The sequence below is a fragment of the Corvus hawaiiensis genome, chromosome 15 (genome assembly GCF_020740725.1).
Source record: "Corvus hawaiiensis isolate bCorHaw1 chromosome 15, bCorHaw1.pri.cur, whole genome shotgun sequence".
Taxonomy (NCBI): Eukaryota; Metazoa; Chordata; class Aves; order Passeriformes; family Corvidae; genus Corvus; species Corvus hawaiiensis.
This window is the reverse complement of record NC_063227.1, coordinates 20,260,792-20,288,186: the sequence shown is the minus strand read 5'-3', so window position 1 is coordinate 20,288,186 and position 27,395 is coordinate 20,260,792. Positions and strand designations below refer to the sequence as shown.

General features: G+C 53.0%; 1 protein-coding gene across 1 annotated transcript in view; it reads left to right on the top strand.

The window, feature by feature from the left end:
* The first annotated feature begins 3,745 nt into the window (after window positions 1-3,745).
* Window positions 3,746-27,395, top strand: part of FGF18 (fibroblast growth factor 18) — a 67,816-nt gene continuing 44,166 nt past the window's right edge. The window contains exons 1-2 of the mRNA XM_048320308.1: window positions 3,746-4,051; window positions 4,326-4,362. Of these exons, the coding sequence (XP_048176265.1) occupies window positions 4,020-4,051; window positions 4,326-4,362 (69 nt within the window). The 5' untranslated portion in view covers window positions 3,746-4,019. The remainder of the gene's footprint in view (window positions 4,052-4,325; window positions 4,363-27,395) is intronic.

Genomic DNA, 27,395 nt, shown 5'->3' with positions numbered 1-27,395 from the left:
TTCAGCGTGGATTTGTGGGACTTACAAAGCACAGCTCAGTGGTCACAAGCTCAAAACTCTGAGCAAAGGGCATCCAGCAGCAAAAGCACTGGTTTGGGTTCTTTTTTTTTAGCATAATGAATGCTCTGTGCTTTGTACTTCCAGTGCTTTGTGATGGCTGAATCCAAGTCCTGACTCTTCTTCACCAAGTTCCTTCTGCAAGACTGTGCCTGAATGTGGTGGAGCTGAGGCTGAAGTCCTGTGCTCCTGGACAGTTCAGGGTTATTTTGAGGTGGCTCTTTTGTCAAATGGCAGTAACTGCAAAGCATCCCCTCCGTCCCTGTCTGTCCAGACTATGTGGCAGAAGCCTTTCTTACCTTGGGATGAAGTTGTCTTTTTGTGTGTAAACTGGATAAAGACAGAATGGGCACCCCAGGCAGTCTAAAAGTTGTCTTTCCTTTTACCAAGGCTTTCAAATTCAGGAATCCTCTTAAATCTGATTTTCTGTAAACAAAAATTTGCTTATTGGAACAACCCAAGGCTGGAGATGCAGATGACAGGAGCAAACAGCACACGGATTTTCTCACTGGCAGCCGGGCTGGGATGCAGAGCTGAACTTGGTCTTTGTAAAACACCAGCCCAGGTTTTTTCATTTTAATTTAAATCTTGGTGTGCCAGATGCAGCGGGGCCAGATCCTGGCCGTTCCTGCTGGCTTCTCTTTCACATTCCAAAGGGGTGTCCGGGGTGGGAAGGCTTCCCACTCAAGCATGCTCTTCAGTCCTCGGCCCCATTGAATGGGCTCCATGCTCTGTGAAATGCCCGCTCCTCGTGGGATATGGACCAGTGGAGCAGGGCGAGGGAAGCTCATTTCACTGGGGGCACCTCCACTGCCCTGCAAGTGAAAGGTCAGGCTGCTCAGACTTTGATTTGAGCTGCTGAAGGCCGGTCACTAATCCAATAAGCCACCTTATAATAAGACTCAGCCTTAATTCAGGCACTTGCAAGGGTGAGTGGAAGGCAGTAACCCCAGGAGCTCCCAGGGCGTCCTGCAGTGCACGGTCCTACCTGGCCTGTGTCTTGCTTAATAAAGTGTTGAGAACATGGAGTTCTCAGGAGCGTGCTGTGCCAGCCTTCACACCCTGAGTGTGCTGTAAGAAAAATAAACTGCTTTAAAGGTTTTCCAGTGGGCATCGGCTGCTCTGGCTGGACTTGTGCTGGGAATCTGATCACACAGGAGCCTTCAGCAGTGGAGCAACAGGTCTGGGTGTAGAGCTTTTAGCATTAGATATAGATATACACACACTCATATTCATAACAGCATACAGCCAAACGATATTTCTATTTTTTCAGAGATGCATATGAGCTGCCTCATCTCTGTTCTGTGCCCCATCAGTGTTGTTCAAGGCTGGTAGTCTGAGATTCACCCAATATTGGTATATTAAAGATTAAGGGGTTTTGCCAGACTACTGAGGCACAAAAGATGGATCTAGTTTAAATAAGGAACTCATGTGTGGTTGCAAACGAAATAATTGAAAAAAGAAACTCCCCATGTGCCCTCTTTAAAGCAACCCCTGGTGTTGCCCTGGTAGTTTGTGCTGTTTGAGGTGTCCAGGTCCTTGAGCCCTGTGTGGATCCAAGTCCTCTGGCTGCAGTTGGGTCATGGCTGTGGGAGGCAGCTGCGCTGCCAGCACCTGGCTCCTCAGCACGGTCTGGGCCAGCGTCACCTGTGATGAGTTTTTCCATGCATAGCTCACAGCTCTGTTGCAGCTGCTGTAATTTTACCTGCTGTTGGGGCAACTAAATTGATAAATGTTAGCAGCAGCTTCACAAATTCCTTTTCTAGCTGTTCTGCTTTCACCCAGTTGCAGCAGCCCTGGGCCAGCTTGGGTGTTGGGCAGAGCCATCAGTCGCCATCTAAGGAGCCTTTCTTGGAGGCAGGTGATGGGGCTGCCACGATGAAAAGCCTGAGGAGCAATCAAAGCTCACACCCACAGGTGACTGTGAGGGTTTTGAAGGAGTTACTGCCTCTGGCTTTGCAGAACTCCTGTGTGCACTGGGCAGCAGGTACTGGACTTAGCGAGGTGAGCGGCTGGTGCATGTGGAAACGCTGGGCGTGACCCTCTGCTGTGGGTGCCTTTCCTGTGGGACTGAGCAGCACCTACTAGCATATGATGGCACAGGCTGGGCTTCTCCCACACAAATTGCTTCCAAAAAATGAGGTATTGGTGATGATTCCCTAATCATCATGGAATCATATATGGAATATTTTCACATCTAAGCTAAATACTGTCATCTTGTGAGTCCCCAAATTCTGTACCGTTCCAGTGTAGGCATCTCGGTGAGCTCAACTTGTAGGGCTCAGGCTGGTGGCTCTGATGTTCTTGGCCTTGTGTGAAAACAGCTTTCAGCTGTGGCAAGGTGCTCTGGGACTTCCAGGACGGGGATGCATGGGGCCTCTGATGTTGGTGACATCAGCAACTGTCGGCAGTTTGGGTTGTTTTTATTTTTTTTTACTTGCAGATCCATAAGACCAGAAGTGTGAAGTCTGTTAGATACATCACAGGCATGTGTTAGTGCTGGAGGTTTTATAAGGACTTGCTTTGATCACTGTTTTAAAACTTAATGTCTTCTGTGCCTCTTGGGCCTGAAACTGTGGGCTGAAAAACCCTGTGACTTGATGCCTGAAGGGTCCCCAGTGATGAGCTCCAGGGACTAAAGATGCTGCTTGATTTGTGGCCGAGAGTGCTGGGGGAGCAAGTACCTGGGTCCCTGCAGAAGTGGGAGCAGCTGGGCCCGACACGCTGCACTGATGCACGCTGTTATTCGAGTGGAGAATTCGGAAAGCTCAGAGTTCTGAGCCATGGTTATGTTCTCACTTAATAAGGTGTTAACTGACGTTGGGTGCTCTTTGGAGAGTTTGGCTATGCGTGGAGGTTAACGGTTCCTGGCATCTTGTCTGCTACAAACGAGCTTTCAGACAAGAGGAAAGAGTCACCACACGCTATCAGCGTGTGAAATTTTTTTCTTAACCTAAAACAAACCCCAAAAGAAACCAAAAAACTCCCCAGACCTGAGGCGGAGGAAGCCCCTGGGCTCTCCCCGGGCTGCGGGGCGGCGGAGCGGCCGCTGGAGGGCAGGCGAGCCGTGCGGAGCGGCGAAGGCAGCGCGGCGGCCCGGCGCTCTGACCCCGCGCTCCGCGTCCCGCCGCGGCGGCGGTGCCGGGCCCATGGATCGGGCGGCCGCGGCTGTCCCGGCCCGCGAGGGGCCGCGCCGGGGCTGCCGGGCCCCGCTGCCGCCCGCCCGGGGCTCGGCGGGCACGGGACGCGCTCCTGCCCTGGCGGAGGTAAGGGCGCGCCGGCCCCGCGGCCACGCGTGTCGGCGGAACGGCGCGGGGCCCCGCGGGCAGCGGCCGCCGTGCCGGGGCTTCCGAGCGGCGCCGCCCGCTCTGTCGGCCCGGGAGGGCCCGGGGGAGCCCGACCCCCTCCCTCACTTATTTTGTCAAAAACGCTTCCCCGGCCGGCGCTGCCCGCGGCCGGGCGGTGCCCCCTCCGCGCAGGCGGTGCCAGCCCCGGGGCCGCCCGGGCGGGTCCCGCCCCCGCTCCGCGCCCCGCGCATCGCTATGCCGCCCGCCCGGAGCGCGCAGCGCGGCGCGGGGCGCGGAGCGGAGCCCGGCGCGGGGCGCGGCGGCGGCCGAGAGGCTCCATCCGCCCGGCGGGGCTGGCCCGGCCCGGGGGGACGCGGGGGGGCACTTGCTGATGATCGGAAGTTACTGACAATAAGCACCTTCATCCCCCCAAAGGCGGAGAGAGGGAGAGGAGGAGGAGGAGGAGAGACAGGGGGAGAGGAGAGCTGATGCCTGACGAGTCACTCGGCGGAGGCAGAGCGGGCGGTACCACAACTTCCCAGCGGCGCGGAGCGGCGCGGAGCAGCGCGGCGCGGATCGGAGCTCGCCGGCCGGATCGCTCCCATGTCAGCGCGGCGGCGGGGGACTGCGCTCCGCTAGCGACCAGCCGCCGGCCAACCCCCTCCTCGCCCAGCGATGTATTCACTGCTCTCAGCCTGCACTTGCCTGTAAGGATTATGGCATATTTCTAAATTTTTTTTTTTTTTCATTTTTAAAAAATATTTTTAATTTTTTTTTAAAACTTTCATTCTGGAGGCTCGGTTGCATTTTCCTTGCAGCCAGGTGGTAATGGGGACCTGAGCCTTTCTATAAGCAGAGCATCGCTCTGCACCCTTTAAAAAATTGCAAACAAAAACAAAGCAAAAAAAAAAAAAAAAATCAACTTCAACCATTTTACCGCATCATTTGATCTTTTGTTGCTTTTTTTTTTCTCCTCTCCAGATGTTTACATTTCCTGCTGCTGTGCTTTCAGGTACAGGTACGTGTCCTTTCTGTCCTCTCTCGCTTTTGGTTGTAAAATAGAAACAAAGGCGGCGTGCTGACCTCGAGTGCCAGGCAGGTTTGGCTGGGGCTTTCACTTGTTTCCCTCTAGTTTTTATGGCTGTATTAAACCGAGCCCCGCACCAGATGCTGGAGTGTCACTTGCCCCGGACCGGGGCTTCCCCTTGTGTTCAGCTCCCGTTCCGTGCCCCGTTGTGCTTGACCGCCGGTGCGGGCTGGGGTGCAGCCGGTGCGCCGGTAGCCTGCCGTAGCGGGATCCTCTGGAGTGCATTAGCCTGGCTAATGATGTGAGAGGGAGTGCTGGACTCTCCTTGCACAATGTTGATTGATGCACTTGCCTTGGAAGAGCAGGCGCTCTCCTGCTCGCCCTTTTTCCCGTTCTTTTTTTTCCCCCTTTTTTTTTTTTTTTTTTTTTTTTTTTTGTGGTTGGTTGGGTTTTTTTGGATTTTTTTTTCTCTTCCCCTCTTCGAGAACTCACTCCCAAAAACTGATGCTTTGAAAAACACAAGTTTCCCTAGCCAGGAGAAGGAGGCTGCGTGTTCCCTCCCCATTATTCAGTAGAACGCCGTCCAAGTCAGCTCCAGCCTTTGATCCTGCCTCGGCAGGAATGAAGCCGTTGGAGGAACACCCTGAGCGAGGCTCTGCAGCCCAGGTGCCCGGGGATGGGGAAGGCAGCTGCCCCCGTGGCCACGCACCCCACTGCCACAGGGATTTTAGCTGGGCATCCCGGAGCAGACCCACCTGCGGGGCCGGGTACAGCAGGTGCCACTTCTCCAGTGGCTCCAGCCACCCTCCCGCCAGGGCTGGGGGACACTTGTGCCACCCCCTGGCGCCAAGCTGTGCTTTGGCCGGGATTGCACCTGCTCACCCTCTCCGGATCCCCAAGGGCAGCAAGAGATGGTCCTGGATGAGCACGGCCTTGGAGGGGGCTCCATCCCTCTGGCCAAGCTAAAACCCAAACCAGCCCTATCCCCTGCTCTCCCACCCATCCAAAAAATCCCCGATCACTGTTTTGCCTCATCCCCTCCAAAAACTGCAGCTCGAACCCAGCACCAGCAGAGCCTCCCCTGGTGGAGCAGCCTCCCCAGCAGGAGAGGATCCACAGCTGTAAAATACCCTGCGGTTGGAAGGTGTTTGCTCTGTTTCTCTGGTGCGTGTTTTTTTCAGCCCGAGGAATACCAGGCTGCGCGGGGCTCGCAGCGCCGGCACCCTTTGCAGCGGGGAGACTTTTTTTGCGCTTGTGCGGTAACTGAAGTTAATCAGCCCTCCAGCCCCCTTCCTCTCCCCCTCCCTTCGGTGCTTTTAGTGAATCAGAAAAAGTTTGGCTGGCTGCCTGGAAAGCACTTGCTAAAATCTGATCTCTTACTTCAGCAGCCTTAAAACAAAGTTATTGGCATTTATACAGTTGGAGCTCGCAGGCTTCCAAAGCAATAAAATAATAAAAAAAAAAAAAAGGAAAAAAAGAAGAAAGCTCAGTGCTCTGGTGCTATTAGAACCATACTTGCTCCCTTTCGTGCTGATTTTGCAGCATTCTGGGGGACGTGAGGTGGGATGGCTGCGCTGGGCTCTGCGGAGGTGTCCTGGCTGCGGCTGGAGGGGCGGCGGAGCTCGCTGGGTGTCACACGGAGAGCGGAGCTGCGCCGGCGATTAGCGTTGGGAGCCAAAACATTAGATTAGTCATACTCGAGGGCCTTCGAGTGAGTGTTTACAGTATTAATGGTAGATGAAAAGATGTGAATGCTGTAAGTTTTTATTGCCCATTTTGTTACACTTTCTTTCTGGATTTATTCATGGGATTACATGTTTTGAGCCTGAATGGGAGTGAGGGATTATAGGATTTCTTTTATAATGATCAGTTTGGGTAGGAGTTAGCCTTTGGTGAACTGAAGTAAATTAATGCATCACTTAGGTTTAATATTTATTTAGTCTAAAGGAAGTTGTTTAGTTTTGCTTAAAGGGCTCTGTGTTGTACTGGGGAGATTTAAGAGCTCCTGAAGTGGATTATATTCTAAGGCTGCCTTTTGCCCTGCGTTCAAGCCGTGATCTGTGGCCTGTCCCATGTGCTGGTCTTAGAATTACTCTCCTCTGCTGCTGCCTGGTACCCTGTGGCTCTGTGTGCAGAGGTGGAAATCCCTCCAGCATGTGTGGGGCTGGAGGGATTCTGAGACAAAACACAGTGGTTTGGGTATGTTCTGAGTGTTTTGGTAGCTCCCCATGTACGAGGGCTGTGGTGAGTTGATGTGTGAGCTGCTGCAGTTCCGTGGTCGGGGGCTCAGCTCTGGCTAAAAGCTTTCTCAGCTTGGTACCCCAAGGCACCCCGCAGCCGCTGGTGGGTGACCTGGCAGCTGTAGCATCTCCTGTGGGCAGGTTGTTGGCAGCACTGGGGTGGTGTTCCCCAGCCCTGGCCACAGGGAGGTTGGAGGGTCGGGAGTTGCCAGGAGCAGGATTTGGACCCCTGGATGAGTCAGACTCCCCCAGGGCTTGGCCATCGTGTGACATTTCCACCAAGGAGCACAGGGACCAGCACGTGGCGGGGCAGAGGGGAGCACTGCTGGGGCGTGGGTGCAGCACAGCCCTGGGAGCAGCCCTGGACCTCACAGGGCTGCCTGGAGGACAGGTAATCCACCAGTCCCTTCCCCTGCAACAGCAATGGCCCTGCCTTGTTTTCTTCTCTTGCATCTTAGAAGTCCTTCTGATGCTTGGGGTTGCTGCAGTTCCAGAGCAGGGACACTGGATACCCTCGTGGACCCTGGAGACATTAATTTATTTATGCAGGTTGTTCTTAGGGATGCCCTTTCGCTGGTGGTTACTGAACTCTCCCGCTATCATGTGTCTTTGGCATCCTTCAGTTTATTCTCCTACCTTTTCACACTTCCAGGAGCAGTTTCTCTTCTATGTGCTTTTTTGTTCTGTATATCCCAGAGTGGTTTTGGGGTTGGCTTTGGAGTCAATCTCTTCTCTTCAAGCAGGTGAGAAACCCCAGAAGCACCTTGCACAGTTGGAGGGGATTGCCCCATGGTGTGCTGGCTCTGGCAGCACCAGTGACTCTGAGGATAACAGGTTCAGGGACATGGGATCTCAGAGGGCCCCCTTTGCCAGGGCAGATGGGGGCTGGAGGCAGCTTCAGTGTAGGTTGAGCAGTAGGATGTGAGGTTTTGAGTGCTATCCTGGTTTGCAAGAGCTTCCAGCCCTTCTGTCCCTGAGCCACCTCGAGTGATGGCCAGGCAGAGCATGGGGCGATGCCGGCGTGGGCTGCCCTGGCTGTGCTGTGGAGCAGAGGGTGGTCCTGCCTCAGCCTCTCCCCTGCCCTGATAAACCTCGCCGTGATCTCCTACATGGAGTGCATCTGTCTTAGATTATGAAGAGGTCCCTGATAGGGCCAAATCCTTTGCTTTTATGGCTCTTGTAGGTTAAGATCCAGCTTTGGAATCTGATCCAGAAGCAAACAGGAGGTCAGAGGAACGCACAAGGCAGCACTGGGCTATTTTCACATCTGCTGGTGTTGTGTAAGAGGAAGGCTGCTGTGCACCATGCCAATAGCAACTTATGTTTCTCCTAAGCTCCTGTGCAGCGACAGACAGTTATTGTTTGGGGCTTTGTAAAGTGAGACACGGAGAAGTGTTGCTTCCACACGTTCAGTGAGCCAGATCCTGCGGTCTGGCGAAGCCACACGCAGCACATGTCGGAGGCGTGAGCCTGCTGAGCAGCTTCCTCCCCTCTCCCTGTCTGCTGCTCCACAGCTGTCCTCCCTGGGACAAGCAGGACGAGTGCTGAGTGCCACCGAGTGGCTCTGGGGATACCACTGTGGAGAAGCCAAAGGTGGTCCTGGTCACAGCCTGCCCAGCTCGCCTGGCCACACTTTCTGTGGGTGTGCAGCAGTTGTAGAGCCACAGGTCCCTGCCTGCCCAGCCTTTGCCCTCCTGGTGACAGCACCGAAGGCAGGGTGCAGGACTGCACGTCACGAGCAAGGTTATTCTCATGTCTACCCTCCCCGCAGAAGGGCACCCACCTGCCTTTGTCCTCCTTGGGTGGCACAATGTCTGCCTGGAGGTGACGGCCAAGGGTGCGTGTGCTGCCAGGGACAGAGCTCTGGCCACCCCTACATTGCTGTGGGATGGGGCAGGTAGTACCTCCATGGGCTGTGCTGCTCCCTCCTCGTGGTCAAGCCCTGCATGCCAAGACTCGATGGGGCCCAGAGCCCCCCAGGCTGGGTGATCCCCTGCCTGCCCTCTCTGCTCAGCCTGGACTGGGAACACCGCGTCCTTGGCACAGCATCCCTGTGCCAGCCCCTGCCTCCTGCTCCACGAGGGTGGAGAAGTCATGCTAAGAAGGACGGAATATCGCAGATGTGGTCTGTGAAAGGCTGGGCAGCTCTCTGTTGGTTTTTCAGAATGGACCTGAGTGATTATTAGGCAGTGAGAAGACCAGAGGACCGGCGTGAGCAAAGCCTGATTTAATGAGCAGAGGAGCTCAGCGATGCTGAAGTGCATGGCCCCATCATGGGCTGGAGCTGATGGGATGGTCCCTGGCTCTGGCTCCGCGCTGCTGCTGGACTCCTGGTGGTGGATGCAGCTCCTGATGGTGTGGCTCTGCTGGCCTGCAACCTGCGGGGGCAGGGTCCTGTTGCATATGAAATCGTTTGTTCCAGTTTCAAATGCCCTTGCTCTCCAGGAAACAACCATGTGGCTTGCCACAAGGGATTTTTATTCCCTGCTGCTGACTCATTTCACCAGACTATGAAGTGGTGTGTGCTGAAGCTGCCCTGTGTATCCTGCTTCTGCCTCCTGAACTTTGGAGATCTCGGGCTTGTGGAGGAAGAGGAGACGTTGGAGCAGGGACGCTGAGAGCTGAGCGGCAGTGGGCTGGTGCTTGGGCTGATGCGTGCTGGGGCTCTCCTGTGGGAGAAGCGAGACTCAGCTTAGCTTGGGGTGAGAGTAGGTGTGGGTCTTGCTCCTGCACAGATGGGAACGTGCAGCCTGTGCCCCACCAGCCGCTGTCGGCTGCCTGCCCTGGGCACACCCTGCCTTTGCTTCTCGCTGAAGGTCCCCAGCCCTTCAGAGTGCTGGGACAGGTTCTCTGCTACAAAGTCCCCCCAAAGATGTTCAGCAGGAAGATTTGCAAAGCTGTTTCCAGATTCTCACCCCAGTGGGGCTGGCACAAACGTGAGCTGCTTCAGCGTTTGGGGGCTTGGCTTTCTGGGTGTGCCGTGGCAAGCAGCAGAGCAGAGCTGCTTGGAGGCTTTGCCCTGCACCCCTGCATGAGTGCAGTTTGCTTTTCCAAAGCTCCAGACATGTGCCAGGTGCTTCAGAGGAACAGAGATGGACGTGGGCATTGTTGAGGAGAGTGCTTAGAAAGGAGCCATGAGATTCAGATTTTAACTGGATGCAGCATGGTGGGGTTGTAATTGTATTTCTGCTTTGCTTTCCATTTTGCACCTGACATGTACAAGGCTGGATGGAGGCGAGTGGTGCACGGTTCAGAGCAGTGTGGGGTTTGAAGTGGTGCGAGGTTCAGCAGGGTTCGGAGCAGTGTGGGATTCTGAGTGGTGTGGGGTTTGGAGCAGTGTGGGATTCACAGGAGGAATTCCTGCTCAAACTCGAAACTGGTTTCTGCTTGTAGAGCAGCTTGGCTGTAGCGTACCAAGGTGGGAGAGAAAAGAGCAGAATGGGCGAAGGGTGGCACTGCCCGAGCTCTGCGGGGGTGTTTGGGATGTGCTGATTCAGCTGGTGGTGGGAGTGATGCTGAGGGCTGCAGGAGGCTCAGGGAGGATGAGCAGCACTGGGGGCTCGGGCAGCCACACCGAGTATTTGCTTTTGCTGTAAGCTGATAGCGCCGAGCTGCTCGGCCGGGCCGGTGGGTATCTCCTTCTGCTGTGGGAGGCTGAGCTCAAGAGAGACTTCCCTGGGACCGAAAATCATTATTTTGGATCTATAAAGCTACTTCACAGATCCTTGGGAGTATTTTTATGTATCTCTTCCTTTCCTTAGGACTCTTGTTGTACTCGCTCCTCCCTTGCAGAGCTGCTTTTGCTTTGTTTTCCCACAGATAGGGATACTTTAGATATCAGTTGTGATAACTGCAGGTGAAAAATGTGTTCATGGAACATGATTTAAAAAGGGAAAAGAGGAATGGCTGCTGGTGGTGCCTGGGCAGGGATGGGGATACCTGCTGCCAGGGTCTCTGCCTGGGGTCTGTGAGCTGCTCTGGCCCTGGGAAGCCTGGGGTAGGTCATGCTGGGGGAGTTGGAAGCCTTGGGCCCAGGGAGGCCCCTAAATGCCCTCCTGTCTGTGAGATGCTCTGCTGCTGAGACCAGCAGGCTTCCACCTGAATATCTGTTGCCCAGACAGGTCCAGACATGATTTCTTTTCTTTCCTTCCCTGGGTTTTTGTGTTTTGATCACTTGCTGTGCCATAACAGCAGGTGCAAGCAGAAATTATGCAGAGCTGTGCAATGTGCTGCCTACCTGGTATGTCGCCTCTGTGTCCTGGTACCTCTCCAGATGTCCATGGAGGATTAGGCATCCGGCAAAGCAGCTGGAGGGAAAGCTAGAAAAAAAAACCCCAAAATATAAAAGACTGTCTGGCTCTGCCAAAGTATTTTCCTATTGCCATTCAGCAGCCTCGCCATAGCATGAAGAGAAAGAAAGGGGAACAGAGAGGAAGGAGGAGGCTTAGCCTGTCATGGTCTGTGTGTTTCCCTTTGTGCAACCTCCTCACAGCCCCAGGGGCTGCAGTGGGTGGGAGCCGACGTGCCAATCTTCCCCCTCCAGGGGCTGGGCTGTGGGTCTGTGCCCTGGTGCTTCCCTGTGGGGCTGCCTTCCCTGGGCACTGCTTCAGCTCCCTGCCTGCTCTGCCCACACAAACAGCTGCATTTCAGGCTGAGCCACATGGCAGTGTCGTCCACGTAGTGACAGCGCATCCTCCGCCCTTGCCAGGCTCTGCTCACCCCCTGCTCACTGTCTGTCTTTGCCTTTGCGTGGAGTTATTGGTTCTGCTGCAGCCGGGAGAGCCGGAATGCCTTCACCCTCCGGAGCTCAGGGTGCAAGGACAGTGCCTGATGTTCCCCCTGCACATGGGCTGGTGCTTCTCTGGCTGAGGGCTGGAGCTGGGCTGGTGCTGATGTTTGAGTTTGCTGCTGATGCTGGCTGAGGTCAACGTTGCTTTGGAGGCTGTGGGAGGAGAGGGGAAGATCTGAGGCTGTGGCATTGGGGTAAAAGGCCTCAAGTTGCATCAGGGAAGGTTTAGATGGGATATTAGGAAAAATTTCTTCAACAAAAGCGTTGTCAAGCACTGAAAGTGTGGAGTCGCTGTCCCTGGAAGTGTGGATGTGGCACCTGGGCACACGGTTTAGCCAGGGGCCTGGCAGTGCTGGGTGAACAGGTGGATTGGTGGTCTTAAAGGATTTTTCCAACCTAAATGGTTCTGTGATAAGAGGTGGGCAGTGGGGAATGGTCCATCCTGCTCACTGCTGTGTGATGGTGGGAGATGAGGCAGAGTCCAGCCCGTGGGCTCACCCACATGGAGCTGGAAGAGGGGCAGGCTGGGGGTGCTGGGATGTGCCCGAGGCAGAGCCCCAGTGGTGGCCAGACTGAGGGGCTGGATCTGGAAACAACCATGGGATGGCACTGAGGGGAAGCAGGGTGGCGAGGGGCCCAGTGTGCCCTGTGGTGCCTCTGTTCATCTTTTAAAATCCAAATGGATGGATGCTAAACATTGGTGAAGGTCCCAGAGAAGTGCATATTGTGTGGATAGAAATACCAGGATGCAGCAATTAATAACAGATTGCTCTTCCTACAAGGTATTCCCAGCACTCCTTAGTCCTCCCAGTTCCTTTTTCTCCTGCTATGTATTTCAAATCCCTTTTTTTCCTGCTAGAATACTATCTTTGGCACCATTTTGAAGGACAGCTTGTTTTGTATCTTTTGGAATACCCTGAGCTACTCTTGCACAGAAGTCCAGAATTAACAGAAGAATGCAGGGAGCAGTGGTGAGCCTGGTAAATGACTGTGCAGTGTGTGCTGGGTGTCTGTGGCCATGGCTGCTGGGATGGGAAGCCCTGGGAATACAAATTAGAAAGTGGCCTGAAGGACATTTTTGATAGAAGGGCATTTTGCTGCTGCTCTGATGCTTTTTATCATTGAGGAGAGGGATGGTCTGGGAAGCTGGCAGTGCTGTGGCCACAGGGACTGGGGTCACTTCCTTCCTGTCAGACCCTGGGTGATTCCTCACAGTGCGGCTGCATCGCTGCTCCCCTTGGAGTGTCGGGTACAGTCCTGACCAGATGATCCTATTTCCTTTCCCAGGGTGAATTCAAGTCAGAGATGGAATTGGACTGGGTTGTGGGAATGTAGGAATGAGCAGCTAGTGGAGTGTGTACTCCATTTCCAGTTGTGTTCCCCAGCTCTAACGTGGAAGCTGCTTTTGACCCCCTTCCTCTCCCAGGCCAGAGGGTTACGATCCCATATGAGCAGCCCCAGCCCCTGGGTGTGAGGCTGCACTGCAGGACTGCACGGTGTGGTGCAGTATTGATTAGCTGTACAATAAATTATGATCTATGTAGTGCAGGTTTCTGGCCCCGTGGTCGCGACCTTGCTGTGATTGGAGAGAGTCCTGGCCAGCTGAGATCAGGACAGCAAACAGCCCCCCAGCAATCGATGGGAAACCAGCAGCTCTGCTGCAGGAGCAGCGCTGGGGGCTGCCTGCACAGGGCACCTTTGTCCCAGGTGGTGCTACAAACTTCCCCTGGAATTAAATGTGAAATTCCATGTTGGGAGTTGGGCCGTGCCAGCCTGACCACGGGCTGTGGGGATGGGAGGGACTCTGTGTTTGCCATCGGGGTTCTCAAAGCTGGAACATCTCAGGCTGGAAGGGAGGAGTGAGGGCAGCTCTGGCCAGCACAGAGGGTCTGCCCTGCTCATCACGGAACCAGAATGGTTTGGGTTGGGAAGGACCTTAAAGCCCATCTTGTTCCACCCCCTGCCATGGGCAGGGACACACCTTCCACTGTCCAACCTGGCCTTGGACACTTCCAGGGATGAAGGATCCACAAATTCTTTGGACCAGTGCTCCTCAACATCTTTATTTGCAAATTGGATTCAGGGATACTGAGTTTGAAGAGATACTTAAGTAAATTTGCAGATGATACAAAATTTGGAGTAGCTGTTGACTCCCTTGAAGGCAGAAGGGGGCCTTGCAGAGGGACCTGGACTAATGAGAAGGCTGGGAAATCACCAACAATATGAGGTTTTAAGAAGGGCAGGTGCTGGATTCTGCAAGTGGGATGGGGCAGCCCTGGATGTACAGATGGGAATGAGATGCTGGAGAGCAGCCCCTGGAAAGGGACTTGGGGGTGCTGGTCCATGGCCAGTTGGATGTGAGTCAGCAGTGCCCTGGAGCCAGGAGGGACATCCCTGTCCTGGGGACATCAGGCTGGGCCAGGGAGGGATTGTCCCGCTCTGCTCTGGGCTGGGGCAGCCTCACCTCCAGTGCTGGGGCACTTTGGGTGCCACAACATCAGAGAGATCCAAAGCTGCTCCAGAGCGTCCAAAGGAGGGAGCCGGGGCTGGGGAAGGGTCTGGAGGGGCCACCCGAGGAGCGGCTGAGGGCACTGGGCTGGTCCAGCTGCAGCAGAGGAGCTGAGGGCAGAGCTCCCCGGGGCTGCAGCTCCTGCCCAGGGCAGCGCAGGGACAGCTCCGAGCTCTGCTCCTGGGCCAGGGACAGCACCCAGGGAGCGGCTGGAGCTGGGCCAGGGCAGGCTCAGGCTGGAGAGCAGGGAAAGGTTCTTCCCCAGAGGGTGCCGGGCACTGCCCAGGCTCCCCAGGGAATGGGCACGGCCCCGAGGCTGCCAGAGCTGCCAGGGGTGCACAGGGTGGGGTTGCTGGGGTGTCTGTGCAGGCCCAGGAGCTGGATTGATGATCCTGATGAGTACCTTCCAATTCAGAATATTCAGTGATTCTCTGGCAATCTGTGCCAGTACCTGACCACCTCTGAGGAAAGAATTTCTTCCTAACATCTAATCTAAATCTCTCTTCTTTTACTTTAAACTCATTCCCCCTTGCCCTATAATAAATGGGAGCAGTCTGGTAGCGAGGCAGAGGGCTTGCTTTGTGCTGTTTATGTTGAAAGAGTAGGTAATAGGAATTTAATTGCTGTTTAAATGTAGCAAACAAGAAAATGGAGTTTATTTGCTCAGCTTTCATTTCTGGGAGCCTGATTTCCCCAGTGTGCACCATCACCGTGTGTGTCAAGAAGCTGAGCACCACCAGGTTCGGTTGTGGGGTTTCACTTCCAAGGGAAATTTGTGCAAAGTCTGACCTGAGGTCAGCAAGGCTGAGCGGGCAGAGCTGCTCTGTGCTGGGTGGTGGCCCGGGTGGGTGGCACCTGTGGGTGTCCCCAGACCAGGCAGGGACCTGGGGGTGTCCTGACGAGGCACGGGGCTTTGCAGCATCCCCGTGCTGTGGGTGTGGATGCTGGTGGCTCAAAGAAAGGGCTCTTGGGGAATCCCCAGCTTCATGACACAAGGTCTCAGGTCGTGTCTGCCCATGTCTGGCCTGAATTACCCCCCAGCAGCTTTTTTCCCACTGCTGCTGACTGGTGATGGATGCAGCAAAATGTGTGGGGTTCTCCCTGGTGCCCCTGAGCTGTGCTGGGATGCAGCAGCCCAAGTTTCAGTGATTTTAACACCATTTTCTTTTTTCCCCTATTTCAAACATTTCAAAAACAGATTTATTTTCCAAAACTGTTGAGAATTGTTCCCTGAAAATGGGAAACCTGCAATCTAAATTAATTAATGCCAAACAAGACTTTTCCCTCGCTCAACAAAGCAGAAAGATAAGAAATCCTATTTGCCTGGCATTTGCAGTGTAAATATTTCCAGGCAGAAGTGTGGCTAATAGAGATCAGAACAAATCTTCTATTAGGAAACAAACTCGGCTTTCCTTTTCTGGCCCTGGGCTTGCGTGTTTGTTATATCGGATCCTGAAGGCAGATTGACAGTTTGGTTTGGATTGAAGTCAACACATGGTTTATGCCATATTTTTGATAAGGCTCAGTAGTAATCCGATTTTTTTTTTTCCGGGCTGTCTTTAGTACACAAGCAGCAGAATTGTCCATTCCTGGGAATATTTTTTCAGTGAAGCCATTGAGAAATTTTTTTCTGGAGGGAAGATGAAATTACTTGTTTTAAAAACTCTTAAAATCCCAAGTAAAATTGAAATCCATTAACTGCAAGCTGTAAGCTTGATGTGAGCTGGGCAAACTTCAAGCTATTTTATTAACTGATCTAGAGAGTGTTTCCTTTAAATACCTTTGGAAAGGCAGAGAGGAGGAGAGTGGCTCATGCAGGGGGAGCAGAGCAGGTCTCTGTGCTTTGCCAGAGCAGCCAGTTCTGACCAGCAGGAGTAAAAACTGCCACCAATTGCACCTGTACATGCTTGTGAGCTCAGGTTTCTTCATGGGGATAACAGGCATTGCCACTGGCTGCTGGTTCCCTCCTCAGTGTGTCCCAAAATGGGCTTTGGGGTGCCCTCGGCCCCTTGGGTACAAATAGCTGTGTATTTGTATGGTATCGATTTATTCTGATTATAAATAGGCTTCACTCTCCAAAGCGAGTGTCTTTTTGTCATTACTGTGTTCCCTAGAAAGAAAGTGGGGGGAAAAAGTAGAAAAATTGGGAACAGGGAGGACCAAAGGAGGAATTGCTTGCTGCCTTTGAACTCTGTGCCTCAGCAGCTCTGTGCCTGCACACCCGTCTGCAAAGCTGTGGCTCTGCCCTCGCTGGAGGATCCGGAGAGCTGTTGTGGCTCATTTTGTGGCCACCTCCATCTCTGATGCCAGTGTGGAAGCTTCCGGATGGTGTTGTTTAATCAGGATGAAATGGATGCCAGAGTTGTCTTTGGTGCTTGAGGGTAACTGGTGCTGGCAGGACCTGCTGGGTGATTGTTCAGTGCCAGAAGTGGGCACTGGAAAAGCTCTGACTTGATGGTGATGCTGAAAGCAACTGAGATACCTGTGCCAGCTGTATATTAACTGCCTAGAAAATGGAGTTAATGGAGCTGAACATTGCCTGCATCTGCATCATTTGAAGCTGCCTCCAGCAGCAGGTGGTGCTCAGCAAGGGGCTTAGGTGAGCTCTGCCCCGAGTGACAGCTCCTGGGACGTGTCATGGAGTGAGGTCCCTGTCCCTCAGCAACTGGAGTGGGTTCCCTGCATCCCTCTGTGCCGGGTGAGTGGGAGAGCTCCAGCCTCAAACGGGAAATGTCTGTTTGCACAATTAGCGTGGCCCCTTCCTTCCCTGGGAGCAGAATGGTTTATTGATTTCTGTGGCCCACTCACCCCCACCTATTCAGCAATAATGACCCTTCCACACCAACTCTAAATCATCCCAGCCTGCCTCGCCCCTAAGCCCTCTAATCTTTTTGGGTTGTTGTTGGTATTTATGCTCGTGGAGGTTTATGATCTGTCGGCGCTGGCTGCTGAAATGCTTTATTTATCCATAGGCTGGGCCACACAGGGAGCGTCCTTATTCTGGTATCATGTTCAGGATGCTGTAGTTAAGGGTTGTGTCAGCACTTCCATGCACAAACCTTGTTATTCAGGGGTTTTGCAGTTCTGTGGAAAAGAAAACCAGTGACCTGGCACGGCGAGGGGAGGCTCAGAGGCACACATGAAAGCCGAACAACCCACTGCCCATTTAGGGATTATTAGATGGGCAACCCCTCTCCTTGAGGAAAATAGCCAAAAACATCCTCCTCCCTTGGTTTGATTTTGTGCAAAGACAACCCTCTTTTGTGTGCTTGTATTGGGGTCGGATGGGGAGAACACAGTGAGGCAGGACGCTGGCTGGGATCCTCTCTGGATACTTAAACAAACCTCGGGCTGGTGCGGAGCAGAGCTGCCTTCTCCTCGGAACATACCGGCTCTGGAGGGCTCGGGAGCTGCTCCCGGGGCCTTCTGGTCCAGCCCCGGCAGCCCTGGGAACAGCAGGTGATGGGGTTTGTAAATGTGATTTATGGCCCTGCTAGTGCAGGAGCTTGCGGGCTTATAAATTATTTTGAGATTTCTCGATAATAGAGGGAGCGTGGTATGAACAGGAGAGATAATAGGGCTTGAGAACGTATTTCAAAGTGCTTTTGGGGAAGGAGAAGTTCCGTGACTGCTGGCAGGTGTGGGGTGGTCCCGGCTGTGCTGGAGGAAGAGCCTTTACAGACCAACCCAGCCAGCATATTTTCTATCTCTCCCTCTCAGTGCTGATGGGTTTTGTGGGCGCTCCACGGGTCAGCCTGGAGCAGAGTTGATGACTTGGAGCAGAGACGCTCATGGAGCCCTTCAGCCCGGAGCAACGGGCTGGGGCTGGCATCGAGGGTGACTTGTGTCGGCAGAACTGATCAGTCCTCAGGCAGGAGCAGGCAGTGGTGAAGCACTGAGGGAGCTGACAAAAAAGGTGGAGAGACAATGTACAAGGTCGTGTAGTGCCAGGACAACAGGGAACGGCGTCCCACTGCCAGAGAGTAGCTTTAGATGGGATATTAGGAAAAAGTGCTTCCCTGTGAGGGTGGGCTGGCCCTGGCACAGGGTGCCCAGAGCAACTGCAGTTGCCCCTGGATCCCTGGCAGTGTCCGAGGCAAGTTGGGGCTTGGAGCAGCCTGGGACAGTGGAAGTGTCCCTGCCCATGGCAGAGTGTTGGAATGAGGTGATCTTTGAGGTCCCTTCCAACCCAGGCCAATCTGTGATTCATTCTGTGGTTCCTTGGGAAGGGGACTCCGTGGCAGGGGGTTTCCGCAGAGGGAAATCAGGATGCCAAACCTCTGCTCGATCCTTTTGTTAGCAGGTACCGGGTTGGTGTGACTGGCAGCCCTCAGCTCCTGCTCCAAAGCCTTTTTCTCCTCTCTGGGATGGTGCCAGCAGGTCTAGCAGGACTCTGCCACCGTGCTGGGCAGGCTGGAAGCAGCAGTGATGGCCCAGCTGTGCTGTTGTCCGCATTCCCTTCCCTCTCTTTGCTTAGGAGCCTCCAGCGTCGTTTCCACACCTTCGCCTGCCTTGGGCACAGCAGTGCTGGGCACCCCTCGGCCCCTGCAGGAACAGGGCAGATGAATTTTATGTCACCTCTGTCTCCTTTCTGGGAATTTTGGGGTTTGGCACAGCTGTGTACTTTGCTCTTTAAAGAGGGTTGTGTGCCTGACTCTTCTAACAGTTTCTGAAGCCAGGGCTCCTCTGATATTCCCAGCATCCCTGGTACGTGGGAACTGGAGGGAGAAACAGGAATGCCAGTGATGGTATTTTATTGGGTTTTTAGACCCGAGGAGAAGTCACTGTCTCTCTGAATCATAGCTTGAAGTTTGCAGAGATCTTCACATACAACTTCTTTTCCTGCTTTGACTCTTGGGATCAGCCTGGCAGCTGGGGAGGGGCAGGTCCACAGTGACCCTTGCCCTGTCCAGCCACGCCGGGCAGCACCAGCCCGGCTGTCACAGGCTTTGTGTCACTGGGGCATGGAGGGAGCAGAGAGCCTGTCCCTGAGCTGGGCATCCCTGTGGGGTGTTGGAATGGAGCTCTGAAAGTGAGATCAGAGATACAAGACTTTTTTTCCCTGCTGATATTAGGGGTCCTGTAACCCTGGAGGCTGCTGTGAATTTCCCGGTTTCCAGGGGCGGTTTCCATACCATGGATTTGGTACTTGCCCTGAACCTCCAAATGTCTCTCTTCAGAGCAGTAAGCTGGAGATGGTGGGAGTGAAGAAGCAGCTTGGCTGAATGATGGAGGAGGCAAACTAAAAGTGTAGGAGGGGAGGGTTCCAGCTGTGGAAGGGATTTTGGGTCTCAGACAGCAAATGTCAGCCAGTCCAGAAAGCAGGCGTGAAAGAAACGGAGACAGGCTAGCGCAGATGAACCCAGGCAGAAGTGAGGTACCAGCAGCACAAATGTTCCCAGTGGAATGACTCCTGGAAGTTCAGTAAATCCCCCGACTGGCCTCCAGTCATTGTTAGGTGGATTAACCTCCCTGTCCTTGGACACAACCATTATTCCATATTCCAGCACTGCACAGAGGCTGCCGAATCATGGCATGAGTGAGCAGGGGCTCCTGAGGAGGTCCCTTCCCCGTGGTACCATTCCCACAGAGGGTCACTGGGTGTTAACTTGTCAGACTGAGCAGGAGTGGAACCGATTGGAGCTCAGTAAAAGATTTCCAGAGAGGACACTTGATAGAGGAAGGTGACATGGGATAATTCAGCCGGGTCCCCGGGCATCTCTGCTGAATAGAGCTCTTAGAGGTCAGTGCCTGGGAGCTGCTGTGGGCACAGTTGTTGGCCACATCTCTGATTTCTTTGCAAATGCAATGCCAAAAGGTACTTTGTGAATCCTGCCCTGAGCTGGTGTGCACTGCTCGGCAGTTGCCGTGTTTTACCCTAGAGGGAGTTGCTTTTCTGCAGTGGGAGCAGGGATCTGTGCTCCTTGGAGGATGTCAGGGGACCAGGATGAAAGGAGCTCCCAGGATAAGCACTGCATCACAGCTGAGGTGCTGCCCCTGCAAATGATTGTTCTCTTATGGGGAGGTTGGTCTTTGATGATCTTCCATCTCCCTCTGATGGCAGGGTTTTCCTGAGCATCCCTTGGGTTTTCCATGTCTTGTGCCTTTGCTCCTGTTTTCATGGAGGTCTCGGCTGGGCTGGTATCAAGCAGAAGAGCAGAGATGTCACCTAGAACCTGGAAGGCTCATACTTTAAACTGGCATTTTAAGTCCTCGTAGTGAATAACTCTGCCTTTTTCCAGGGTTTAGGAAATGCCTGACCAGTTTCAGGGGAGTGGGCTCGGGGTTTCCACTCTGCCCTGCTGCTGTGGCCAAACGGGTTTGAAGCAGGAGCATCTGCCCTGAGGAGGGGCTGCTGCTGGTGGAGGGGAGGGGAGAAAAGATCAGGAGTGCTTTGAACCTGGCAAGTTTCTCAGTATTTGGGCTCAGGTCTCACTTGAAGAGGTGAACAAATTGCTGGTAAGGATTTTTAGTGAGATGCTGCAGCTTTTGTCCCAGAACGCCCCTCTGGGAGATCTGCCCTGGTCCCCAGTGCAGCCTCGCTGGTGTGGCCAGCCCAGGCTCCTCCAGCCCTGGGTGAGACAGGTGAGCAGCAGAGGGTCATGGGGACAGATGGGATGAGCAGCAGAGGGTCATGGGGACAGCCCGTGTGCTTGGCCAGCAGCGCCTGGGGTGGGGTGGGGTGGGCAGCCCCTCAGCCCTGTGCCCACCTGTGCAGAGCCACCTGCGCTGGGAAAAGGCTTTTAAATTGTTTAGGGGCAAGGTGGCTGCTGGACCTGCTGCAAAAAGAACCTCCTCCTCCACGGCTCGGGTGGGTGATGTGCCCCACACAGGTGCTGTGCCGGGCCGTGCTGGGGACCCTGTGTGCTCTGTATGTGTTTTGGGCTGATGAGCCTTGATGGTTTCCTCTCAGGGTTTTGTTTCTTGAATCCCTGTTTCAACTGCTCAAAACCAGTAACAGAGAACTACTTGCAACAGACTGAATTGCAGAATGGGTTTAATTCCTGCATAGCAGGGCAGTTTATTTCAGCAGGAGTGTTTTCTCCATCAAGGAAAGAAAATGGTTTTCTGTTAAGGTAGTGGAGGCAGTGGTAGCATGCCAAGCTCCCCGATCCATGGTTTCACAGGGGGTGGTTGGGGCTGTTCTGCAAAGTCTGGTGCAGATTTGTTTGCAGCAATACCGATGCTGTGAGGAGGGACAGGGGCATGAAATGACTTCTGAGAAACGTGTGTCGTGGTGTGAGTGGGGAGGAGTGGTGGCAGCAGCACAGAGCCTCTCAGGGATGCAGGGTCAGTTGTGGCCCATGGGAACTGTGAAGGACATTGCCACTGGTCAGCAGAGTGCGGGGGACATGGATGAATACGGAAACTTCCTCTGGAGCAGAGAGTGCGCCCTGTGGGAGGCACAGTGGGAAGGGGGGAAATGTTTGGGGTTTTGTTTTGTCCTCAGTGAAATTGATGGTGTTGGAAATAACTGTGGTGAAGTGGCGGCAGTGGGAGCTCAGCTCTCCCCCAGCAACACCAGCTGGGAGAAACCACGGCACTCTGCAAGCATAGAGGGGAATATTTTGGAAAGCTTAGGCTTGAGGAAGAAGTGATTTTTGTAGATTGACTGTGAAAGCTCTTGGAGGGTAACACATCATCCTCAGCCACTCCTGTCTTGTCTCCATGGGCTGTGTGTGTCAGGGAGGGTTTGATTTGCAAGGTAGGTTATGTCAGGGCAGGCTCAGGCTGGAGAGCAGGGAAAGGTTCTTCCCCAGAGGGTGCCGGGCACTGCCCAGGCTCCCCAGGGAATGGGCACGGCCCCGAGGCTGCCAGAGCTGCCAGGGGTGCACAGGGTGGGGTTGCTGGGGTGTCTGTGCAGGGCCAGGAGCTGGATTGATGAACCTGTGGGTCCCTCCCAGCTCAGGACATTCAGTGATCCCGTGTCCAGAGCAGAGCCCGCTCTGGGAGGTCTCAGTGCTCTGGAGTGTGAGGGTTTCTGCTGGCACCAAGGCTTGGGCTGCCACGGTCAGACACTGTCCAGGGCCACGCTGGGCAGGTCCAAGGCAATGCTGTTCAGGGAACACTTGGCACCAAAGGGGTGAGACCTCAGTGGGAGATGGAAGGGGGAGATTTCACCCTGTCCCTGGATGGCTCTGCCAAGGTCTGAGGTGAATGGCACAGCTAAATATACTGTGGGTGATGCTAGTCCAGCTTATTCCTGTGAACACGGGGAAAAAATTTGGAGCCCTGGAACACAGCCTGTCCAGCTTCTGTCTGTCTGGTGAGTTTGAGAGCTCCAGCATTCACCTGTGCAAGCTTCTGCAGCCCAGGCTGCACAGAGCTGCCCCATGGAAGCCTGGGCTGTCCTCATGAAATCACCATGGAAATGTAATGAATTTCAGTAAGCAAGGGAGAAATCTGTTTGATGAGTTGTTTGATTTTCATATCCTCTCTTTTTCCCCCTACTTATCTTTTGAAACTCTTGTTCTTATTATTCTGGAATCATCACTGTTTCCTAAAAAGACAGTCTGCTAAGATATGGCTGGATTTTTTTAAAATGAAAAGCAGTGGATTTTGTAGGAGTTGTAGCACTCAAGCAAAGCTGAACTGCTTTGGACCCACGTGGGCCCTGAGCCTCCCGGCACCAGTGTCTCTTCCTGAGACAAAATCCCCTGAATAAGCACAAGTTTGAGCCAGGCTTGCTGAGGTTGCTGATATCGCAGGTGTCCTGTGAGACCACAGGGCAGCATTTCAAAGCTATGTTGTGGTGTTGTGTCCCAGTTTGGGAAGCCTGGACAGGACAACCAGAGCCCCTCGATAAATGTGCATTTCAGCGTGTCCATTTTCATCCATGTTCCAGCATCTCCATTTCCCCCTCAAGACCTTGGCCAGAGCTGCAGAACTGAGCACCTGCAGATCCCTTTGAGAACATGGGGGCCTGCAGTGACCCTCCAAAATGGTCCTGGGGGAGATGAGGTGCCAGAGCTGGAGTGGTCACGTCTGTGTGGTTCAGGTCAGACCTTCCAGCACCGACCTCCCTCGCAAGCCTCGAGCGGCAGCTCCGGGAGGCAACCCTTGGCCAGGCGCAGTGCAAGTCAGGACCACCCAGTTCTGATAAGGGCAATTTAGAAAGGAAGGGGAAGATTGTGAAAAGAGGGGCAAAGGGGCACAAAGGGAAGAAAAAACCCACCCCACCGCTGAACAAAACTGAAGATCAAGACTGCTGTTAAACACACTGCCTGCAAGGGAGGTCCCACCGTGCCTTTTCTAATCTAGAGCCAGCCAGGATTGTATTAACAGCTTCAACGCAATGGAACAAATTAATCCCTGATGTAATTGAAATCGGTGAGGTCTCACAATAGGTGAGTTTGACCCAGTGGGATAGAAATAGAACAAGTATTGGAATGAAGGAGTGAAACAAAGTCACACTGTTCAGCCATTGGTATTTCATTCCTAGAAACAAAGGCCAGACAAATGCAGAGAATACATGGCTCTGCTGGGCATGGTTGAAAGCTGCTCAATACTATCAAGCTTTGAAGGGATATTTCTGTGTGGAGAGGAAGTATGTGGCAGAGGTATAACAAGCATTAAAAAAGAGAAAAAAGACAAGGAAAGAAAGGAAGAAAGAAAAAACCCTGCTTGCTCCTTGCCTGATGATTAGCTGTGGTAAAATAATACTAGCCCTTAACTAATAATAATAATAATAATAATAAAGATGTGTCACAACTGCAGAAAAATAAGAAAAAGAGTTAATGTCTGAATTGTATTTCTGGAGACTCAAACTGTCAAGAGCCCTTGGCAAGCTGTGGCATCCTGCAGATCTCCCTCAGTCAAGATGCATGGGGTTGGTTTGCTGCAGTCGACACAGGTAGCAGGAACGGGTCCCACTGGGAAAGAGCTGCCTTTGGGTGCTGGGAGGGAGCTCAGTCTTGGCCCCTTTGGTGCTGCAGCACCAGGGCACAGCTCAGGGGCACAGGGGTACCAGGGCTGCCTCGTGCAGGCGGCTGAGCTGCTGCTGCTCAGGGTGACATCGTTAATAATGTGTGTGACCTGGGGGCTGCTGGCAGTGGCCTGTTCTGAGTGGGTGAGAACAGGCAGGTGCAGGTGGAGATGAGAGGCTGGGGGTGTTTGAGCCCCTCTGGGAGCTGCATCGCAGCACCTCAGCAGCACTCTGGTGCTGGGCTGCGCTGGCTGCAGGCACCGTCCTGCCTCCAGCTGGGCTTCTAAAAGTCATTCATCAAGGCTGAAACCCTGCTCTTCCCCAGGATTAGCCATTTCCCAGGGTGCAACAAGTTTAGGATGTCACCATATCACAAATGGTGCATTTTCACAGTTCTGGCTATGGCTCATTCCATCATCAAAAGGAGAAACATGGTTTTCTTGAAGGTGGCGTCATCTTTCTCTAGAAAATGGTCAAATACTGACTGATGGGCCATAAAACATTCATTTCCTCAAGCTCTCAGGTTCCAGTTTTTTGGCACTCCCTCCTGCCTCCCTCCTGGTTTCATACCAGGCTCACTAACGCTTTGTCTGCCATCCCAAGGCCGACAGACGCGTTGCTTTTGCAGTGGTGCATGGCTTGGACAGCTGGGGGGTCCCGGGAGCTGCTGGGGAGTGTGGCTGAGTGATGGCTGCATTTCTCAGAGGTTGTGTGTTTCAGAGGGAGCAGAGGTCTGACACTGCCCGAGGAGATGCAATCTGCCTCTCTGAATGCACAAGGCAGCTCTCTGGAGGAAAGGAGGCTTCGCTTGCAGAGCGGCTTTTGGATCCAAGTTTGTGTCACCTCACGGAGCTGTATGTCCGCTTTTCCAAGCCCTGGAAATGTGTTCTCTTTGGGTCTTGTTTAACATTTCTGAAGTCCAAAGGGATGGGCAAGCTTGACCTGCTCATCACCGCATTTCCTTCTCCTTTCCAGCTCCATCCCTACATGCACTTCAGAGCGCATTAAACAAAGAGCAAAATTCCACGAATTTCACCTACTGCAGTAACTTGAAAATGCTCAAGTCAAAGAAATGAGGGGCTCAGTTCCAGAGTGTATCTGTGCAGGAACAGGGAGAGCTCTGGGGTTTTCTCCATGATGGGCTGACATCTCCTGCTTGGGCCATGCCAAGGGAGAGCTTGGCGCGCTGTGGCGCAGGGAGGTGGAGGTGGTCTGCCCTTGGCTTTCTGCCTGCCCCTGCATGGCGGAGTGGAGGTTGGGAAGAGAGCAGAGGGAAAGGGAACAGCCCGAATGCATTGCAAGGAGAAGCACAAACGTGCTCCTGAACCCAAAGAAGGGACTACGCCCAGGCAGTGCTCATCCACTCCTGGCTGGCTCCAGACTGGGCTCCGTAACACGAAGGTAACAATATCCTGGTGATGGATTGACTTTGCAGTTAAACGGAGGGAAAAGGAGTGCATTGTGTTTCACTCTGTGCTGAGGGTGGCTGTCATGGGGAGCTAGCAAATCCTGCTGTAATTTGCATACAGGAATTTTGCCAAAGTCATGGAAGCGAAGTGGTTTGTTACTTGCCTTTGAGGGCTTGAGAGAGATCTGTCTTGGATATCCTCTTGCTGACCTGATTGAGTTAACTTTCATGTGTTTAGATGGTCATGGAGAAAATCATTAATATTAGGTTGATTTGATGGCTGAAAGGTAATAAGTATTTCCTGCTTATCAGATGGGGTTTGAGAGGACTTTGAATAGCCTGATTTGTTTATCTTTTGCAATCGGTATGGCCCTTAGCGAGAGGGATTTTGTATTCCTGGTTCAGCTGGGGGAATGACATATGGTTTGCTCTCTGTTGAGTGCTCCGTAGCATAAACAGCAAAACACCAGGAAATTCTGAAGTCCAGCTCCCAGCGAACTTGGCCATGCTGTGGGCCTTGGACATCTCATGCTGTAACGCTTTATGACATGAACAATAACAGATTAACATCCCCTGTTACTGGAAAGCTCAAAATAGAAAATCCGAAGTGCGTGGAGGTTGGTCGGGTGGAAAGCCAAATCCTGTAAACGTGGCTTGGCACGGCCAGGGTTTCATTGACCTTGGCGGGGCTGGGACTGCTCCATTCACAGGAGGCATCTGTGAGTGCAGAGATGGGGCACGAGCCTGTGCAGGGCTGACATCACAGTGCTGCTGTTGGAGGCTTTTGCCGTTCTTGAGCTTTTCTTGGATTAATGCACAGTGAAACCTAAGGCTGCATCAGCAAAATGGTCGTTCCCTCACCCTCCGCCTGGGATTTAACAAAGAGGGGAGTCATTCTTTAAGATGAAGGATCCTTGTAAAGCCATTTAAAATGAAATCCACTCTTATTTGAGAATCATTTGGCAAAAAAGCACATGAAAATCTCCCGTTGTGGGCTCACTAGAAGACAGACATCGTTTCTGGTTCCTTTGGCTGTTGGGAAAGGAGGGAGCACTGAATGCTCCACCTTGAATGATTGGGCAGGTACGGCAGACAAGGGAGAGCAGCTTATTTTCAGGAGTGAGGCATTTCTGTTGCTTCTGTGGCTTGAGGTGATGCTTATTTTTAAAAGGAATGCTGTTTTTTCCCTTGCATAAACTCTGTATTTCCAACTCTATATGTAGCTGTATATTATAACTGAAAGGTGTAGTGACAAATAAATAATAAATGGATAAGGAATTTAAGGAACTGATGGAAAAGAAAAAGGGAGGAAGAGTGAAAATGAAACCAAACTCAATGCTCTGATTTAACAACTGGGATTTTGCAGCTTATAAATTGTTGCCAAAGAATGAGATGGAGTTATATGAAACCACCATCCTGAGATGCTGAAGTTGGCATGCACAGACAGCGGCCCACACCAGCTGGATAGATGCCAGACAGACCATAATACAACCCCAAATCCCTGGAGGAGTCCAGTCTCCTGTCCCCAGAGGGTGTCCCACAGTGCTGCTCAGAAGCCAGAAGGTGCCAGCAGCCCTTCCCTTGAGGGACCTGCTGTGTGGAGTCTGTTTGGCTGCCTACAGCATGGAGGTGTGGATGGTCAGCCTGAAAGGCAAAACAAGGCTCTCATTTTGTGTATGATATGTTTTTGTGCAGTAATAGCATTTCTATAGTGAGAATAAAAAAGGAAAACTTGCTTTGGTGAACAGGAGTGAAAGCCCTTTAGTTCAAGGGACTTAAAGACATTTCTGCATTCAAGTGTGTTTGGGGGTGGATGTACTTGGTTTCAGGTGACCTCCTTGACTGAGTGTTGGTGATCAGTTGCCAAAGGAGACATATGTTACCAATTTTTTTGAGATTTATGGAAGAGTCTCTCTTATGGTGTATATATACATGGACCTTCTTATCTCAGAGAGGTTTGCTGCTTGAGGGAGTGCACCCTGTAGGGAAGGGGTCCTGTGAGAGTGGATTTTAGCAATGATCAAACAGGTTTTATCTCATGAAATCAACACCACATGAATTTTTATTTTTGGGTATCGATATTCTCTGCTGCAGGCCAGATGCAGCCCACGCTGGCATGGTTAATTCCCCTTGGCCACACTCCAGCAGAGCAT